Consider the following 19718-nt stretch of genomic DNA (forward strand, 5'->3'; position numbering starts at 1 on the left):
TTAGATTTTTATTTATTAAATAAGCGCCTAAAATGCTTTAATAATGAAAGTTAACACCTTTTAGTTTTCTTCTCCTCGCCATGTTTGGTGAGATTGGGATTTAAATAAAAAGTCCGAATCCCACGCTTGGTGTAGCAAATGATAAAATCATGTCCATAACTCAAAAAAGAACTCCATTTTCACTTTTATTTATTTATTTTTATCTTTGTTTCTTCCTTTTTTTGGCATCGGTTTTTTTTTTTCCCCATTTTTTATCCTTTTTTTTGGTTTCATTTTATTTTTAATCTCTGTGCGTGTGTGTGTTTTTTGTTTTTTTGGACATGTTTATTTTTTTATTTACCTTGCCTTCCCTTTTTTTATTTCTATTTTTATTTATTATTTTTTTAAATCTTTGTTCCTTCCCATTTTTATAAGATTCTTTATATATAGTTTTAATCATTTTTTTCTTTTATTTATTTTTTTTAATCATTGTTTCTTTTATATATACATTTTTTGAAATAATATAGAGTAAAAAATGAAAATAAAAACTTTGAACAATCCTAATCCGGAAGCAAAACGAAACCTAATTGGTAGTCCACTAAAGTTAATCATGGAGAATTAAACATAAAAGTTCGGTTTCGTAGATTTTTACTCCAATTTTATTATTTTGTTATATATATATATATATATATATATGTGTGTGTGTGTGTATGTATGTATCTTTTGAATGTGGGCTAGTTTTGATTTTGTCCAAAATCTAACATGATCTCTAATAAATGCTGCGATCTAGCTGAGGATCTCTCTCTTTTGTCAGAATCTGAGAAGCACACCAAATCCTCATGACTCTGTTGAATATACTTTGAATAGCGATATATAAATCAACGTAAAAAACAGCTTTAATTTGATGCATGGCATGCAAAATATATGGACAGAAAAATAAATATAAAAAACTTTTTAAAGATGTAAACACATTTTTATCTTATACATTCAACTTAATACTATGCAAATATAGAAAGCTGCTTGCGCCAATTTTTACAGAATCTCATACGATTTTCTTGGATTTTGTTTTCTGTCTTTAATTAAAGCTTAAACCAGCTACCAACCCTTCTCTTTTCTTTCATATACTGGTACTGCCTCATACATTTCGATTTTCCTGAGTGATTCTTTTTTCTGATTTTGCTTGCTTTCCCTTGTTTTTCTGAGCAAGTCCAATATGGAGATTGTACACTATAGAACACACTCAAATGTGCCTAGTACTAGCAGAGAAACATCCCAACAGGCTGATGAAGAGGCTCTCAAATGGGCTGCTCTTGAAAGGCTTCCAACATATGAAAGGGCCCGGAAAGGCATTTTGCATGGAGTTACAGGAGATTTGAAGGAAACTGATCTTCAAAAGCTTGGTTTTGAAGAGAGAAAGGAATTATTAAACAGGTTGATTGGAGATGTTGATAACAATGAAGAGTTCTTGAACAAGCTTAAGAGCAGAATAGACAGGTTTAATTTTGAAACTTTCTTTTTCCATGCATTTTCAGTTTTCCTATTAATTAATTCCCTTTTTCTTTGTTCCAAATAGCTAAAATTTTCTTCAAATGTTATTAGAGTTTCTCTGAATTTGCCAACAATTGAAGTTCGGTTCGAGAATCTGAATGTTGATGGTGAAGCCTATGTGGGAAGCAGAGCCCTCCCCAGTATACCAAATTTCTACTTCAATCTGATAGAGGTGAGTATATATAATTATTTCAACTGCAAATAAGTTTGAACATTTTGGTTAACCTTTTTTTCTTCCAGAGTACTGATCATAAGCTAAAAACTCTTTTCTTTAGAGTGTTGCAAATTATCTCCATATCCTTCCAAGTCGAAAGAAAAAGTTCCAAGTTCTTCATAATGTGAATGGAATTGTAAAACCTGGCAGGTATAATATGAAGGATCCACCTGAATCATGCCCTTTTGATTTCTTTCTCTGAATAAATTCACGGCTGAATTAATTAGTTCATAGGTTACTGAAAACTTATGAGAAACATTTTGTAGAATGGCACTTCTCTTAGGGCCTCCAGGATCAGGAAAGACTACATTGCTACAAGCTTTGTCAGGGAAACTTGACTCAACACTAAAGGTGAATAAAATTTTCTCATTATATATATGTTTATATTACTTATCCCTTGTCCATGACTTGGAAATTGGTGGTCTTTTCTTGCATTATCTCAAAAGGCTTTGCTAATATAGAGCTGTTGTTGAATCGTATATAGCTCTCTGGGGAAGTTACATACAATGGCCATAAGCTGAAAGAGTTTGTGCCCGAAAGAACCTCTGCTTATATCAGCCAATATGATGTTCACCTTCCCTTATTGACAGTTAGAGAAACTTTAGCCTTCTCTGCAAAATGTCAAGGAGTTGGTACTGGTTATGGTAGGTTCGAAACCTTAGAAATTAGACTAATCAATTCTGGAGAAACTAAAGAACAAAATATTTTTTATTACTTTTGATTACATAAACTATATTCGTAGAGATGCTGACTGAGCTTCTGAGAAGGGAGAAACAACTAAATATCAAGCCAGATCCCTATCTCGATGCACTGATGAAGGTACAAAAACGAAATCCAAGACTTATTTGGATTCTTTTTCATGAATTCATACCTAGAAGAACTTCTTAAATTTTTTTCTAATGCAGGCATCAATCTTGACAGAGCGCAAGGAAGAGATAGTTACAGAATATATACTTAAGGTATATATATATATATATATATATAACTGTAAGATTATCAGTGCATGTCTACATGAAATACTCAATAGGATTTAGTTTATTATTTTTAATGCTTTCTTTTATACTTACAGATCTTGGGGCTGGATGTCTGTGCTGATACTATTGTAGGGGATAATATGATAAGGGGCGTTTCGGGTGGGCAAAAGAAACGTGTTACTACAGGTAAACAGAAAATTTTTGTGAGAATTGGATGTTAAAGACTATTAAAGAGTTATTTTTTTACTATTACGGTTTGGTTTGATTCAGGGGAAATGCTTGTTGGTCCAGTAAATGCACTTTTCATGGACAATATATCTACAGGCCTTGACAGTTCAACCACATTTCAGATCATCAACTCAATTAGGCAATCAATCCACATCCTCAATAAGACTGCTATAATTTCTCTTCTGCAGCCTCCCCCTGAAACTTATGATCTCTTCGATGATGTTATTCTTCTGTCAGAAGGATACATTGTTTACCAAGGGCCGCGTGAACATGTCCTTGACTTCTTTGAATTCATGGGATTCAAATGTCCTGAGACAAAAGGAGTTGCAGACTTCCTGCAGGAAGTATGATTAAATATTGATTCCAATGATTAAATATTGATTCCCAATTCAAATTCCTAAATCTTTGAATTTATCACTGTAGTTCTAATATCTTATATACTGCATTGTAGGTGACATCAAAAAAGGATCAGAGACAGTACTGGGTGAGTCAAGAGCAGCATTACCATTATATTTCTGTGAAGGAGTTTTCAGAGGCTTTTAAGTCATTTCATGTGGGAAAATCCATCCAACATGAGCTTGCCACCCCATTCAACAAGTACAAAAGCCACCCTGCAGCTTTGACAAAAACCAAATATGGAACCAATAAGATTGAACTGCTGAAGGCTTGCTTATTAAGGGAAGTTACTCTGATGAAAAGGAGTTCTTTTTTGCACATTCTGAAGGCAATTCAAGTGAGTAGTATTTGCTTATTTATGTCTAGTAATTCAGATTTGTAATACTATGAACTTAAAAACAATCAATTTTTTTTCTTATTTACAGTTAGAAATTAATGCCATCATTATGGCAACAGTCTATGCACAAGCCAGGAACCATCACAGCTCAATAGAAGATGGAAGAGTCTATCTGGGTGCACTCTTCTTTGCTCTCAATATAATAATGTTTACTGGATTTTTTGAGCTCCCATTAACCATTAATAAACTTCCAATATTCTATAAGCAAAGAGACCTAGGCTTATTTCCCTCATGGGCATTCTCGTTGCCAGCATCGATCATAGGAGTGCCTATATCCATTCTTGAAGTTGCCTTTTGGGTTGCTACAACTTATTACATAGTAGGATATGATCCAAATTTCACAAGGTCAATATCAACTAACCAGTTTTTCTTTAAGCTCGCCTCTTTCATTTCCTTTTTCTTGTTAGTAACCCTTTTTGGTTCCTTGTTTCAGCTTGCTTAAACAGTTCCTTGCTTTAACTCTGAGCGGACAGATGGCCTATTCACTTTTCCGATGCATTGCAGTAATAACAAGGGATCATATCATTTCCAATACATGTGGATCCCTTGCAGTGTTGTGGGTTATGGTTTTTGGTGGATTCATTTTGTCAAAAGGTATGTATAGTTCATAGAAGATACGTATCAGGTACTGTCTGATGTTTTCTTTAGTAAACTGTAGTGTTTTGTGAAAATAATGTAACTTGTTTTGTTTCCTTCAGATTCTTTACATAAATGGCTCACTTGGGGTTACTATACTTCCCCTTTGATGTATGCCCAAACTGCAATTTCAACAAATGAATTCCTTGGTGGAGCTTGGAAACGTGTAAGTATCCTGTTAAGGGAGGAAAAACAAAAAAAAGTGTTTGCAAATTTTCTATCATTGAATATCTTAAGGACTGAAAATCAAATGTAGGTTCTTAATGGATCAAAAGAATCTCTAGGAGTAGCCATCTTGAAATCACGCGGGGTGTTCACCAGCCCAGATTGGTATTGGATTAGTGTCATTGCATTGATTGTTTTCACATTCATATTCAATGGAATCTCCATTTTGGCGCTTGCTTATCTTAATCGTAAGTGCTCTTACTTTCAATTACTCTAGCTACAAATCTATGTTTCGTTTCTACCTAATTGAATTGATAATTATATTGGATTGAATTCCTGCAGAATATGGGAAATCTCAGATGGTTTTTCATACAGAAAATACATCAGAAGAGAATAACACTAACAGAACAGATGAGACCAATTGTGTTGAAACACTAAATAATAGAGCAAAACATAGCAGAGCTAGCTCTAAGAAGTCGTCGAAAGGTAATCCTTGCAACCTCTCATTTACTATAATCTTTTTAACTGTTACTTTATAAACTGCAATCACTAAAACCACACATTAAATTATAGATTACCCTGCAGGTGAAAGACTTCTGGATAGAGGAATGATTTTACCATTCAAACCACTTTGCTTAACCTTTGAGAATATCAGATATTCAATTGATATGCCAAAGGTATTATGATACACAGACTGCAAAGCTATATATTATCCATAGAAAGAGATATATTTATCTAAAATACTCAAAAGTACTCTTTTTAACCATAAAACTTATAGGCAATGAAGGCTCAAGGTGTTTCAGATGATAGACTGGAACTACTAAAGGGAGTGAGTGGGATATTCAGGCCAGGAGTACTAACAGCCCTCATGGGTGTTAGTGGTGCTGGGAAGACCACACTTCTAGACGTGTTGGCTGGAAGAAAAAACAGTGGACACATAGAGGGAAACATCACCATTTCAGGCTACCCCAAGAAGCAGGATAGTTTTGCTCGAATTTCTGGATACTGTGAACAGAATGATATCCACTCTCCCCTCGTAACTGTACATGAATCTCTTATATATTCGGCATGGCTTCGTCTACAGCCAAATATTGACTCAAAGGCTAGAAAGGTTTGAGGAACTAATTTGAATCTTCATAGAAACTTCCTCTTATGCCTACTTTACAGTAACTGTGTTATGAAACTTGATGAATGCAGCATTTTGTTGAGGAGGTCATGGATTTGATAGAGCTTACACCATTGAAAAATGCATTGGTTGGATTCCCAAATGTGAATGGACTTTCTATTGAGCAGCGTAAAAGGTTAACTATTGCGGTGGAGCTTGTGGCAAACCCCTCAATAATATTCATGGATGAGCCAACCTCAGGACTTGATGCCAGGGCAGCTGCCATTGTAATGAAAACTGTGAGAAATACAGTGGATACAGGAAGAACTGTAGTATGCACAATTCATCAGCCAAGTATTGACATTTTTGAATCATTTGATGAGGTGGTACATTGCTAATCTATTTACTGTTTAAAAGTGTTTCCTATACTAAAACATGGATGTTTAACATCTTTAATTTCTGGTAATAGCTCTTCCTTTTGGCACGAGGAGGTGAAGAGATTTATGTAGGACCTCTAGGAAGACAATCTTGTCAATTAATCGATTATTTTGAGGTAAATAGCAACTCTAATCTACTGTTTGTTTTAACTAGAAGAATTTCACCTTTGACTTGACTCTTCCTTTCTAATGTCTGGTGTTGGAAGAAAATTCCTGGAATTGGTAAAATAAGAGAAGGCTATAACCCAGCAGCGTGGATGTTGGAAGTGACAACAAGAGCACAAGAACAAGTTTTAGGTGTCAATTTTGCAGATATATACAAGAAATCATCTCTTTGCCAGTGAGTTTTAACTACTTAAGACTAAAAACTGGTTCAAGAAGCTGAACTTGCTTGATCTCTAATTCTCAAGTATCATTCACATATTTTCAGGAGAAACAAAGCTTTGATTAGGGAGTTAAATATGCCACCTTCGAATTCTCAAGATCTTCACTTTTCTTCAAAGTACTCCCAGTCCTATCTTACTCAATGCAAAGCCTGTCTGTGGAAACAGAACAAATCATATTGGAGGAACACACCATACAATGCTGTTAGACTTTTGTTTAGCACCGCAATGGCCATAATGTTCGGGTTCATATTCTGGGGTCTTGGAAGAAAAAGGTAAAATTTAGCTGTTACAGTTTTGTCTAAGCATTCAAATAGTTAGTTCTCATTTTTAAGTCAACAGGAGATTACATACTATACTGTCAAATCTGCAGAAGTACAAAAGAGGAAATTTTCAATGCTTTGGGTGCCATGTTTCCTTCACTCGCATTCATGGGATCGCAAAGTTCTGGTTCAGTTGGACCTCTTATCAGCACAGAACGAATAGTTTTTTACAGAGAGAAGGCTGCTGGGATGTACTCTGCATTGCCTTATGCAATTGCACAGGTATTCATTTCTAAATCTTGCTCTATATTTCCTCATTCAACCTCTTACTGACCTTTTTGACTTTGCTTTTACAAAAATAATAATAATCCTTGCCAGGTTGCAATTGAGATCCCATACACAATAGCTCAGGTTACTATCTATGCGGTTATAAATTATGCAATGATTGGATTCGAATGGACAGCCAGCAAGTTCTTGCTGAACTTGTTCTTCACCTTTTTCACAATACTCTATTTTATTTATTTTGGTATGATGTTAGAAGCAGTAAGTCCTAGTCAAGAAGTTGGTGCTATATTGAGTGGCACCTTTAATACAATGTGGAATCTCTTTGCTGGTTTCGCAATTCCCCGGACGGTTAGTAAAAATTTAAATATTTCACATTATATGTTTGTTTAAAAGCTTCATCTTTAGGGAGGCAATGATATCTTCTTCTTCTTCTTCTTCTTCTTTTTTTTTTTTCCTTGGTTTTGAAAATAATTTGCAGAGAATTGCAGTGTGGTGGAGATGGTATACTTGGCTGTCCCCAGTGTCATGGAGTTTGTACGGAGTGATTGTTTCACAGTTTGGGGATTTACAGACTAAGCTTGAGTCTGGAGAGACAGTGGCTGAATATCTGATGGATTACATGGGTTACAGATATGATTTTCTTTGGGTGGCTTCTTTTGCAGTAATTGGGTTTGCTTTGCTCTTTGTTTCAGTGTTTGCTTTTGCTATGAAATTCTTGAACTTTCAAAAAAGATAGGCAAAAGGCTTTCTTTCCAAGTACTTATATTAAGATGGACCTCAAATGGAAGATGTTCCTTGTTACAACTGTTATTATTAGTTATTATTTCCTTTGTGTTTCTTTAATTAAAAAAAATAATTAAAATTTACGAGCTCTGGTTGGTTATCTCAATTTTGAATTTACGGAAATGCCCTTCCCGCATTGTGTGGCAACAACGGCCGCAACGTCCTTGTCTTTCTTGCTCTGCTTCATGCATGGCTTCTCTTCCTCTTTCCACCTCTCCAAACCCACAACTTTCTCTCTCCAAACTCTCTAAACCCACAGACCCACACAAATTGACTCAAACCCATGTCGCAAAATTTCAACAGAATGCGAAGAAGCATCAAATTTTGGACCAATCTTACTTCCACCATATGTCCTCTCTGTGCAAACAAGGCCAAATTCAGGAAGCCGTGGACTTAGTTACCGAAATGGAATTTGAAAATCTCGAAATTGGGGCTGAAATATACGGTGAGCTTCTTCAAGGGTGTGTCTATGAGCGAGCTCTGTCCACGGGTCAGCAAATCCACGCTCGGATTATCAAGAACGGCGAATGTTTCGCAAGAAACGAGTATATTGAAACAAAGCTATTAATTTTATATGCGAAATGTAATGTTTATGATGTTGCCTATAGCTTATTTCGGACGGTAGGCATAAAGAACGTGTTTTCTTGGGCTGCCATTATTGGACTAAACTGTAGAATGGGTTTTCATGAAGAAGCTTTGTTTGGATTTTGTGAAATGCTGGAAAGTGGATTTTTACCTGATAACTTCGTCGTTCCAAATGCATTGAAGGCTTGCGGTTCCCTGCAGTGTATCAAGTTCGGTAAAGGTGTTCATGGGTATGTTGTCAAGATGGGTTTTGGCGGATGCGTCTTCGTCGCAAGTAGCCTTGTGGATATGTATGGGAAATGTGGCGTTTTGGAGGATGCAAAGAAGGTGTTCGATAGTATGCTTGATAAGAACGTAGTCACTTGGAATTCCGTGATGGTTGGTTATGTACGAAATGGTCTAAATGAGGAAGCAATTAAGATGTTTTATGATATGCGAATTGAAGGCATTGAGCCCACTCAAGTTACCATTTCGAGCTTTCTTTCAGCGTCAGCTAATATGGGTGCAATAGAAGAGGGCAAACAAGGGCATGCATTAGTAATTGTAGGTGGGTTAGAATTGAGTACCATCTTGGGTAGTTCTATTATAAACTTTTATTCCAAGGTTGGTTTGATGGAGGAAGCTGAATTAGTTTTCAGTAGGATGATTGAGAAAGATGCGGTCACATGGAATCTGATCATATCTGGTTATGTGCAAACCGGTGATATTGACAGAGCTCTAGATATTTGCAGCCAGATGAGATTAGAAAACCTGAGATTTGACTCTGTGATTCTTGCAACCTTAATGTCTGCTTCTGCTGATACAGGTAATTTGAAACTTGGTAGGGAAGGACATTGTTATTGTATTAGAAATGGCCTAGAATCTGACGTTGTTGTTGCAAGTAGCATAGTAGATATGTATGCAAAATGTGAGAGACTTGATTTTGCAAGACGAGTTTTTGACTCCACTGCAAAGAAAGATCTTGTATTGTGGAACACAATGTTGGCTGCATATGCAGAGTTGGGTCTCCCTGGTGAGACCCTGAACTTGTTCTATCGGATGCAGTTAGAAGGTGTGCCACCAAATGTGGTAGCTTGGAACTCTGTGATTGTAGGGTTTCTTAAAAATGGGCAGGTAAATGAGGCTAAAGACATGCTTTTGCAGATGCAGTCTGTTGGTGTTCAGCCTAACCTGATCACATGGACTAGTCTCATCTCTGGTTTGGCTAAGAATGGTTTTGGCAATGAAGCAATTATTGCATTCCAGCACATGCAAAAGGCTGGGATTAAACCCAATGCTGTGAGCATTGTCTCTTTACTCTCAGCTTGTATAGATATGGCATTGTTACAGTATGGAAAAGCCATTCATGGGTACTTGACGAGGAATGTACATGTCATATCAACTCCGCTTGCAACCTCTTTGGTAGATATGTATGCCAAATGTGGAAATATAGATCAAGCAAAGAATGTGTTTGATACTACTATAAACAAGGAACTTCCTATCTACAACGCAATGATCTCCAGTTATGCATTGCATGGTCAAGCTATGGAAGCTCTTGCCCTGTATAGACGTCTACAGAAAGAAGGTTTAGAACCCGATGCAATAACCTTCACTAATACCTTATATGCATGCAGCAATACTGGGCTGGCAAATGAAGGTCTGGAGCTATTTTTTGATATGGTATCCAAACACCATTTGAGGCCAACGATGGTGCATTATGGTTGTGTGGTGAATCTACTTTCTCGGTGTGGCAATTTGGATGAAGCTTTTAGGCTCATCATGGGAATGCCTTATGAACCAGATGCACATATTTTGGGATCATTGCTTGCTGCCTGTAGGGAACAGAATGAGATCGAACTAGAGAAATATTTGTCCAAAAGGTTAATAAAAATGGAGCCAAACAATTCGGGAAACTATGTGGCACTTTCAAATGCATATGCAGCTGCAGGAAGATGGAATGAGGTAAAAACTGTGAGACGTTTTATGAAAGAAAAGGGTCTAATGAAGATTCCTGGATGTAGCTGGATTCAAATTGGAGGAGAGCTTCACGTGTTTGTTGCTGGTGACAAATCACACCCCAAAATTGAGGAAATTAGTTATACATTGGCTTTATTGGCATTGGAAATGTGTTTTACTCGAAATTTCCTTACATCTCATCTAATTTCTCTTGAGAATTCTTGTCCATAAAATGTGGTTAATAAATTTTTACATTGACATCAACCTTCTATATAGCTCCCTACCCCTGTTCAGGCTCAATCTGCTCAAATATTATGGCACTAAAAAATGAACACTCGGGGATTACTAAATATTTCTTGTAGTCATTTTCTTCTCATGTGATTGTTTGCTTGTTGACGTTGCTTCTTTTTCCAGTAATCAAAACCACGAGTCTCTGAAATAAGAGAGGAATGAAAAAGAAGCGTCTATGCGGGCACAAAGTCCTACCTAGGAGCGTGGTCATAATTAGGAGGGAAAAAAATAAAAAAATCCATCAAATTTTCAAATTTGTTGAAGCAAAAAGTCAATAAAAGCATGATTGCGGAACACGTCTCATGCCTGTAATTGCACTCTTTCAGTACTACATAACCAGGGAAACCTGCTTAACTTGTACATAATTATTGTTTCAAATTTTTGCATTTTCCTGAACACAGAATTAGCAGTTTACAGGGCTAAATTCCTAATGCCACTTCCTTTACAGTTTATTCTCTCTGTACTGGAGAAGAAGAAGCATGTGGAAAAAGTTGTTTGCTCAGTGGCCACCACAAAGTGGTGTACCTGATCGTTTTCACATGACAAAGAAGAACATGGAGATCATTGTATCTTTTCATAGACCGGTTGGTTTCACAATTTTTCAAATCCTAAAGCATGTGTTCTATGAAAAAAGGAAAACAGAAACTATTTAGACCGTACAATTGCTAAAATGGTTTGAACTTTGAAGTATTACTTTTTTAAAATATTGGAAGTGATCCATAGAGAGAGTTAATAATCAATATTCAAACACCACGCCTCGCGTGTTCCCTTTTGCTTACTCTTTTTGGAGGAAAGAAGAAGGTATATAACAAAATTGAAGACAAGTTTTTGTTTCTTTCTATATAATCCAATCTTTATGTTACCCCTAATTGTTGCTAAGAATTATGAGATATTGTTTACAAGGTTCGCATTTAAACAATGTAAGTTAAGATAGTTTTTAATTTAGCTTCAAAACTAAAACTAGTAATCTTTGTAGCCAATATTATACATATATATATATATTTATATATATATATATGTATTGAAGGTGAGCTTAGAAGGCAAGGAAACTGGTGATATTCAGTTCTTTACTCCAGAAGCATTGGTCAATGATACACAATCATCCTACTTCTTAATTTGTCTTTATTTACTGCTTTTTCCTTGTGGTAGATGAGCAATATATATTAAGGATGAACCAAGATCAGTTGACAATTTTAATTGCTTGAGGAACACTTACTTAACCCGTGACAATTTGAATTGCTTGAGAAACACTCACTTAACACCCATCAAACTATAAAATAATTTAATATTCCTTGGTTAACAGAAAATGAAATTATGACATAAAGTTGTATATATCATAGTGAATCTTAAACTCCAAACATAAGGTAGAGACAAAGTTAATTAGAAGGATAAAATGTTTGTCTATAAAAAATTTGTATTGATAAGGATATATCTGAGTTAGTCTTGGTGTATCCACCCATGGAAGTTAAAGTTAATCAAAGGGCATTAAAGTGTAGGGTAAAGTTTAGGTGAACCGTATGCGTACACGATTAAAGCTTTTATACACAATACTCATAAACTGTGTATTTAAAGTTTTTTTGAGTGGGTATACTATGTATAAGTTAGGTTAACTATATAAATTTGGAAAATAAATATTAAGTTCGAACAATCAAATCACTCTTTGTTTTTTTTTTTTTTTCTGCAAAATATGCTTAGAGCATCCAAAGCAAAACCTCTAACCTTGACAGTCAACACCCCCAAGTCGCTTTTACTTAGTTGAGATAGAGAGAGAAGATTTGCTTAATATGGACAGCTTTTATATATTAAGATGGACCACAAAAATAATTTAAGCTGCCAATTGAAAGCAAGTGGTTTCCTTACATATGTTTATAACATCCTCAGCTTTTTCAGTGTCATTAATCATTTTCCAACACTTTTTTTTAATCATAATAATGCCCTTTTTTTTTTTTTTTTTTCATGTTTCCTCATCCCTTGCATCCAAAGCCTTCGATGCGAATTTTTTGTGAACCGCAAAGCACAGAATCATTGATCCACTGATGTGGGCCATGTTTATCCCCATCAAAAAGCCAAAATATTATATATAATAAAAAATAAAAAATGAAGAGGCTGGTCCATGTTTTGTGTAATCAAAGTTCCTTTGTATCTTAAGTCGTAGTCCAAGTCCAAAACACTTCGCACAATTCGCTCACACGTACATTACATACACAACAAAATGTCCAAGGCTTCTCTATCAAAAGTCTCACCTAAAAAGGCGAATAAAATAAAGGTACAAAGATAATGCCATGGGACCCGGAGTTTTACTTGAGCAGTTAGCATAGATGAAGCCCCCCCTTTATACGTGTCCGTTTTCTGTTGGATCATCCAACCTTCTGATTATTTGGCTTTTCATGAAAAACTGCATTAATAATTTGATAAAATGGGAGTTTATCCGTGACTAAGCGAGGTTTGATGGAAATAACCATAAAAACGGAGTACTTGGAACAGGCCCCGGACAAAGATTAAGACTAGTCAGAGAAAGTTAAGGTGATTTTTTGTTGCTTAATGGAATGCAAAAACAGCCAAAGCCAAAAGGAAAGCACAGTCAATTTGGAGTCCAACCAAAAAAGCAATGCTATCCTCCGCTTTCGGTGCACCAAACCACGAAAATGTGGCTTCTTAAACAAGGCACGTGCCTCGGTAGCCACACCATTCCTCAACCAGGCTTGGCCTTTTTCTACGGAATTTGGAGGGTAATATGGTCGTTGGACCAAATTACCTCCACGCGTCAGTTTGTGGTAAGAAAGTAAAAGACGAGCTTTGGGAGCATTCCCAGGAATCAAATGCTGAGGATTAAAACAGAATAAGAACTGCGTTGGTTTTATCCTTCCACTACTTCTTTATAAGAACATTTTTTATTTTTTTATTTTGATTTTTGATTATGGGTCAACCGGATTCCATTCGGACCATGCCTTCGCTTTCTGACACTGTACATTCCTCGCTGGGAGTCACTGACATTGCATAATAAGTGTGTGTACACCTAAACGGATTCTCAACCGCGCGTGATTATATTTCCAACTTTAGATGAGTGAGAAATACTGTGTTTTCTATAACAAAGAAAATTACAAATTGATTTTTTTAAAGAAAAGAAAAGAAAAAAAAAAAAAAAAAAGTTCATCTCAGTCCAAAGGAGCTAGTACGGGAGCCGGCAGGAGCCCACACATACAGTAAAATTGCATAATCCAGAATCCCATATATAATATCTAATTAAAGAGCTTAATATCCCCAAAATGATTTCTTACGCTTCTAATAATCTGGCAGAACCACGTATGCCAAAACGTCGTCGTTATAGGGGAAAGGAAAAAGACGAAAAAGAGCGAAAAGGGGATTTCAGATGGACGGCTGAGGGAGCATGTGGGGTCCATAGTCGCCTGTATCAACCGCTGACAAGGTCCCTCGGTCAAAAGCCTCTCTTCTCTCTGCTCTATTCTCTATGTGTGTGTGTGCGTGAGTGTGAGAAAGTCTAAAGCCGGCCAGGCTGTTCCCCATTTGTTTTCCACTTCTCCTCCTTCACTTCACTGGCCCCCATATACAAACGGACAAATAATCCACCACGTGGCGGATTTCCCCTGCCATCCCCACCACAATTGTCCCACATACTTACCCTCCACCGCCCACTGATAAGGGACCGACGGTCCTGATCGTCTATTTCTCGTTTCTACCTGTATATTTGATCAAGAACATGAATGTAACATTTTTACGCTCCTTTTTTTTTTTATTCTTTTTCTTTAAAAAAAAATTATAATTTTCATTTTCCTTTCCTATCCATCTCAATGGCCTTACGTTTATTCACATGTCTATATGACAGTGTGCCCCGATGTGATGCACTGTTTTCAACTTGGATTATTCGAAACAAAAAACTTAAATAAGTAAAAGAAACCGACAATGAAAGTGCTTGACGTTTATCATGCATAATAAGTAGACAATGGGAGTATTGGAAGCTCTGGGAATTTTTTTTTTTTTTTTTTTTTTTTAACCAAACCCAGTTGGCTTTATTGCAGTAGAAACTAAAATAACTAATGGAATAATAATGTACAAGTAAAAGGAAGAAAAAGCCAAATGTTTTAACAGACAGAGATTGTGAGTGATGGAATTATAAAGAAAGAATTAAATTAAAAATAAAAAACCCAACTAAGTCCATCAGATGGTCAATTCCAATCCGGTTCATGGAACTTCTCTCCGACTTCCCCCCCTTTTTTTTTTTTTTTTCATAAACAATTCAAAATCCCCCCTTACCCACCTGTAAAAATCATTGCAAAAATAAAAATTAGATAAAAATAAATAAAAATAAACCGAAATCAAAAAATGAAAAACGAAAAGAAAAAAAACTAAGAACAACAGATATTGGACCACCCCAGCCAGTCCTCCCAATCAAGGTGTACACTTTACTACTCTTCTTTTTTTTAATCCTGCAACTTACGCACTGTGCACATTTTAAGGAGACCCACCCATTTTGCCTTGTCGATTTCTTTTCCCTTTTTTACTCATCCCGTCTTACACGCCTAGATTTCTAAGGCGTGACAGCACTAGGTGGGGTCCGTGACTCTGCAGGAGGCGTCTGACCGTCTGATCCTTTCGAAGGGTCATCGGACGACTGTCTTAGACCATCATCAGTCTCGCCCCGATTCATGTCTTCAATCATTCGTAGTACCTCTTGCATGGCAGGTCTCTGATCAGGTACGGTGGATACACATGACATTGCAATCTGCAATAGCTGAACCATCTCTTCCTCAATGTTGTGGTATCTCATCAGCTCCACATCGAAAACCTCAGCCGTCCATTCCTCACGGACCACGGATTGGACCCACCTGGGAAGATCGATTCCTTCCTCACCCAACGAGGCTTGATTGGGTGCCTTCCCAGTTAATAGCTCCAATAACAACACACCGAAACTGTACACATCGGATTTGAAGGTGACCTTGCGGGTTTCTACCACCTCCGGCGCACGATAGCCCGCCACCCGGTTTGGCGGTGTTGAGGTGCCGAATAGCGGGTTGAGCCCGAAATCCGAAATGCACGCGTCGTGATCTGGTCGGAGGAGGATGTTGGATGACTTGATGTTGCCGTGGACAACCTTTCCCGCCACGTGTAGGTGGGCCAGCCCTCTTGCCGCGCTATGTGCAATCCTCATCCGGCTATCCCAGTCCAGTGGTGTCCGGCCAGAGCCTCTGCTCCCTGAAAGCAAAAAGGATTTCGAGAATTAAATAACCGGAAATTCAGGTCACCCTGGTCCACTCTGGGTCTAACCATAGAGATTTTTAAAGTATACAAATTAAATGTTAATGATAAAGCAACTAAAAATTCGGTCCAAAAATCAAGAGCTTCATGTGACAAATAAACTTCCAATGTCTTTGTTATCAAAGAAATAGTAATGAAATTTTAAAAGGCAAATGCAGGTCAAGAAACGTAAATTTTATAAAAGGCCAAGAGCATAATTTGTCATCAAATTAAGCAACCACTTTTGGAAAACAAAAATTCAATGGGGGTTAAGCTTTATGTTCTTTTCCTTTTTCTCGCTTTTTTTTTGTCCCCCCCTTCTCTTTCCCTCTCTTTTTGGGACTGCAATAGACTTTCTGAAAAGAAGTAAAAGCTCACCCAGGACATAAAAAAAGGAGTAAAATGGTGTGTCGGTCACTCAAAGGTTAGTCATGAAGTCCGTTGCATTTAAAATACAGAAGAACAAAATAAAAGGAAGAATAAAACATCTAATACTCAATTTAGAACTAGAAAAAAATCAAGAATGTTTTTATGGACTCGGGCATTAAAAACGGAATCTGCGTATTCTGCGTTCGTTAGTAATAGAAAATGAAAAGCACGGCTTTCTGAGAAGAAAATTTGTGCCATAATTCATGCCCCCTTTTTAAGTCCTCCACATTGTAACACATCTAGAAATACTAAAACTATCATATTTTTTACAACTGGAAATGTTCTAGGCTCCACTATGGTCAAACATTCTATACATATAAAATCCCAGCAGATAATTATTTCTTTAAAAAATTGAGTACAGATAACTTTATTCTTGGTAATGTAATATACCCAGATGCTCAAATTATTTTATTTTTACGTTAATGACATTTATTCCCTGAATTAAAACAAGCAAAAAAAAAAAAAAATTACTGAGTGAATAATTTTGAAATCTTACCGTGAAGAAGCGCAGACAGACTACCGGCAGACATGAAATCGTAGACAAGCAACTTCTCGTCCTTGGAATAGTAAAAGGCTCGCAAAGGAACCACATTCTCGTGCTTAATATTACCCAGAACCTCCATTTGCGTCTCGAACTCTCTCTTGCTAACCACCACATCCTTCAACCTCTTCACCACCACAGTAGTTCCTTCCTCCAGAACAGCTTTGTACGAGGTCCCAACGCTCCCTTTCCCCAAGACCTCCGCCGAGGCTCTCAATAAATCCTCCAAATCAAAACTGTAAATCCCGCCGTCGAAGAACACCAACTTGTTCCTATCGGGTTCCACAGACCCGCCTGTAATGTCATCTTTTGACGACGACGTGCCGGCCTCGGTCGCCACGGCCCGAGCCGACGATACGGGCTTCGGCGGCTTTGCAGGCTGTTGATGCTGTCGCTTTCGGAGGCAGAGCACAAGAATGAGAAGCAGAAGACACAGAGCCAAAGCAGAGCCGACGGCGATTGCGACAATGGCGGCCGTAGAAAGCTTCTTGGACTTTTTGTGAACCGGGTTCGGTGGAGGATTTAGAGATGGAGATGGAGCCGGAGATGGGAAGAATGGGTTACAAGGTGGTAACGGTCCACCGCAGAGATCTAGATTTCCCGCGAATGAGGAGGCGCTGAACTTCGAAAGCGTGTTGGGGATTGAACCGTTGAGCTTGTTGTTGGATACATTGAAGTCCACCAAACTGACGTTGATGCTGGGCAACTTGCCCGAAAACCGATTGTTCTCAAGGAAAAGTCCGGTCAAGCGTGTCAGATTGTTGACCGAGAATGGGATTGGGCCAGTAAAGTTATTGGAAGAAAGATCGAGGCGATTTAGGCGAGTCAAACGGGTCACGCTCGCCGGGAAGGCACCGGAGAAGTTGTTATCTTGGAGATAGAGACTGCGAAGAACAGTCAAGTTTGAAAAATCGGAGGGGATCTCACCGTACAGACCATTCGAACGGAGACTCAGAACTCTAAGCTGACTCAGGCGGCCGAGCGTGTTAGGTGGAATCACACCCACAAGCCCGGCACCGGGCAGACGAAGCGTGTAGACGAAAGAATTGTTGGAGTCGCATCCGACTCCGACCCATTTGCAAGCGGATTCGGAGGAGTTCCACTGGATGCGATTGGCGTGGCGGATTTTGGACAGGAAAGCAAGGAGGGCTTGCTTGTCTTCGGTGGGCTCCGAGTTGACTCGCCCACTCAGTAGCAGAAACAATACTAAATGGAAAGCTACCATACACCCAGAGCCAAACATCTCAGCCATTTTGCTAAAAACACTACTTGGGTAGACCGTAGAACTAGACAACAACAAATAATAATGCAAACAACAATGGGGTCGTCGCTTGTCTCCTACAATAACCAGCTGCTTCTCAACGGTGGTTTGTCGTGGCGGTTTTGCACTTCACCGTAAATGGTTTTCCGGCGAGTGGCCATGGAAAATAGAGAGAGAGAGAGAGAGAGAGAGAGAGAGAGAGAGAGAGAGACTATGTGGAAGAGTGAGAGGCAGAGGTTTTGTAAGAGAGGGGAGAGTATCATGAGGCCTCAAAAGTGAAAAATCAAAGCCGAGAGAAAAACAGAAGCGGTCGTGCTTTGCTGGCACTGGGTTAAAAACGTTTTTTTATTATTTTTTATTGTTCTCTGTAAGTAAATTAATTACAAAAAAGACAACGTTATTTTATCATTATATGCTCTCACACTCTACATATGAGCGCGTGGAATTGATCACGAAATCATGGGTGAGGGTGACGAGTCCTTTGGACTGTTCATGTGGGGGTGTAAGAAAATTTTGGGAGGTGCGAGTCCAAAGCTGTGGGGTCCTATATCTGGGCCTAAACTTGTCACCTTTCGCACCACAGTACGTGTGAAGAGGCGGTGCGTTTCACGCTCCGCATGGTAGTGGTGGTGGTGGTGAGACTGAGGGGTTGCGTTGCGTCATTAGTGAAAGGCAAAAACGGCAGTGGTATTGAGGTATTGCCGTATTGGATGCTGGTGTCGTGGAAACGGGTTGTGATTGGGTGTAGTCTCTTCCACTGTTGCATCTACTGAAAAGGCTTCGTATGGTAGATCTACATCTTATATCAATGCCGTATGGGAAGTGGACCATACATGTCTTACGGTTCCAGTTTCACAGCTCTCATTTTGCCCTTTTATGGGACCGGTAAGATTTACATGAATAATTATTTGGTTGCGGACTACAGGTATTATTATGTATCCGTTTTTCTAAATAAATAAAAATATATATAATATATGTTTTTATATTTAATTTGTTAAAAGAAAAAAGTGAATGAGACCCTTAATTCTGCGATTGACAAATAATGTGAGCAATTTTGGTTTTATTTATTATTTTTATTATATGCTTTTGGGTGCCTTTACATCGATTCATATTATATTTTATGTTGGTCTAGAATTATTGAATGGGGGTAGGATGTTGCTTGATCTCTATGCTTTCCCAATTTGTTTTTCCATTTTTAAATGAGCATTTTATGACTCCACGTATGTTAGGTGTATCAATCAAGTGGAATGCTTTAATTAACTTTCGTTTTCTTTTTATCTAATTTCATTTTGTGTTTGATGGATAGGTGTTGAAGTTAATAATTCATCTAAAAAAATCTTAAGTTCACCAACTCAACCAACATGTGTTTAAATCATTATAGTGAGCTGTAATTGTGTTATGGAACTGTTTCATGAAGGCCCATTTCTACTTTCTTATAGGACAGAGCAATCAGATCTTCATTTTACCAAAAAGCGTAATCAGATTTTTCTTTTCCTGTTAGGATCTTACCATGCAATCTTAAAGTTGGAACAAATTCTCTCTTAATACTTTAGGAAATGGCAAAAAAACAATTACAACAACAAAAACAAAAACAACTTAATTTTATTAGAAATAATATCGCCGATTGATC

At 37.6% G+C, this 19718-nt stretch overlaps 3 protein-coding genes across 3 annotated transcripts; 2 read left to right on the plus strand and 1 right to left on the minus strand.

Moving 5' to 3' along the window:
- Nucleotides 1-1192: 1192 nt before the first annotated feature.
- On the plus strand, nucleotides 1193-7754 carry LOC107431712 (ABC transporter G family member 38). The gene is made up of 24 exons (XM_060812687.1): nucleotides 1193-1473; nucleotides 1579-1699; nucleotides 1803-1891; nucleotides 2008-2092; nucleotides 2226-2385; nucleotides 2484-2560; nucleotides 2647-2700; nucleotides 2811-2901; nucleotides 2986-3287; nucleotides 3395-3676; nucleotides 3765-4081; nucleotides 4170-4330; nucleotides 4435-4538; nucleotides 4629-4785; nucleotides 4880-5023; nucleotides 5123-5214; nucleotides 5316-5648; nucleotides 5735-6025; nucleotides 6112-6195; nucleotides 6286-6419; nucleotides 6510-6737; nucleotides 6836-7007; nucleotides 7104-7358; nucleotides 7489-7754. The coding sequence occupies exons 1-24, from the start codon at nucleotides 1193-1195 to the stop codon at nucleotides 7744-7746; spliced, it is 4272 nt and encodes a 1423-aa protein (XP_060668670.1). The 3' UTR covers nucleotides 7747-7754.
- Nucleotides 7755-7965: 211 nt separating this feature from the next.
- On the plus strand, nucleotides 7966-10577 carry LOC107431700 (pentatricopeptide repeat-containing protein At5g55740, chloroplastic). Its single transcript, XM_016042677.4, has one exon. The coding sequence runs from the start codon at nucleotides 7983-7985 to the stop codon at nucleotides 10542-10544; it is 2562 nt and encodes an 853-aa protein (XP_015898163.3). The 5' UTR covers nucleotides 7966-7982; the 3' UTR covers nucleotides 10545-10577.
- Nucleotides 10578-14572: 3995 nt separating this feature from the next.
- Nucleotides 14573-18372, minus strand: LOC125419458 (probable inactive receptor kinase At2g26730). Its single transcript, XM_048465510.2, has 2 exons — nucleotides 16783-18372; nucleotides 14573-15815 (listed from the first exon to the last, which is right to left on the minus strand). The coding sequence occupies exons 1-2, from the start codon at nucleotides 18077-18079 to the stop codon at nucleotides 15151-15153; spliced, it is 1962 nt and encodes a 653-aa protein (XP_048321467.1). The 5' UTR covers nucleotides 18080-18372; the 3' UTR covers nucleotides 14573-15150.
- Between the last annotated feature and the right edge of the window lie 1346 nt (nucleotides 18373-19718).

This window comes from Ziziphus jujuba, chromosome 11 (genome assembly GCF_031755915.1).
Source record: "Ziziphus jujuba cultivar Dongzao chromosome 11, ASM3175591v1".
Lineage (NCBI taxonomy): Eukaryota > Viridiplantae > Streptophyta > Magnoliopsida > Rosales > Rhamnaceae > Ziziphus > Ziziphus jujuba.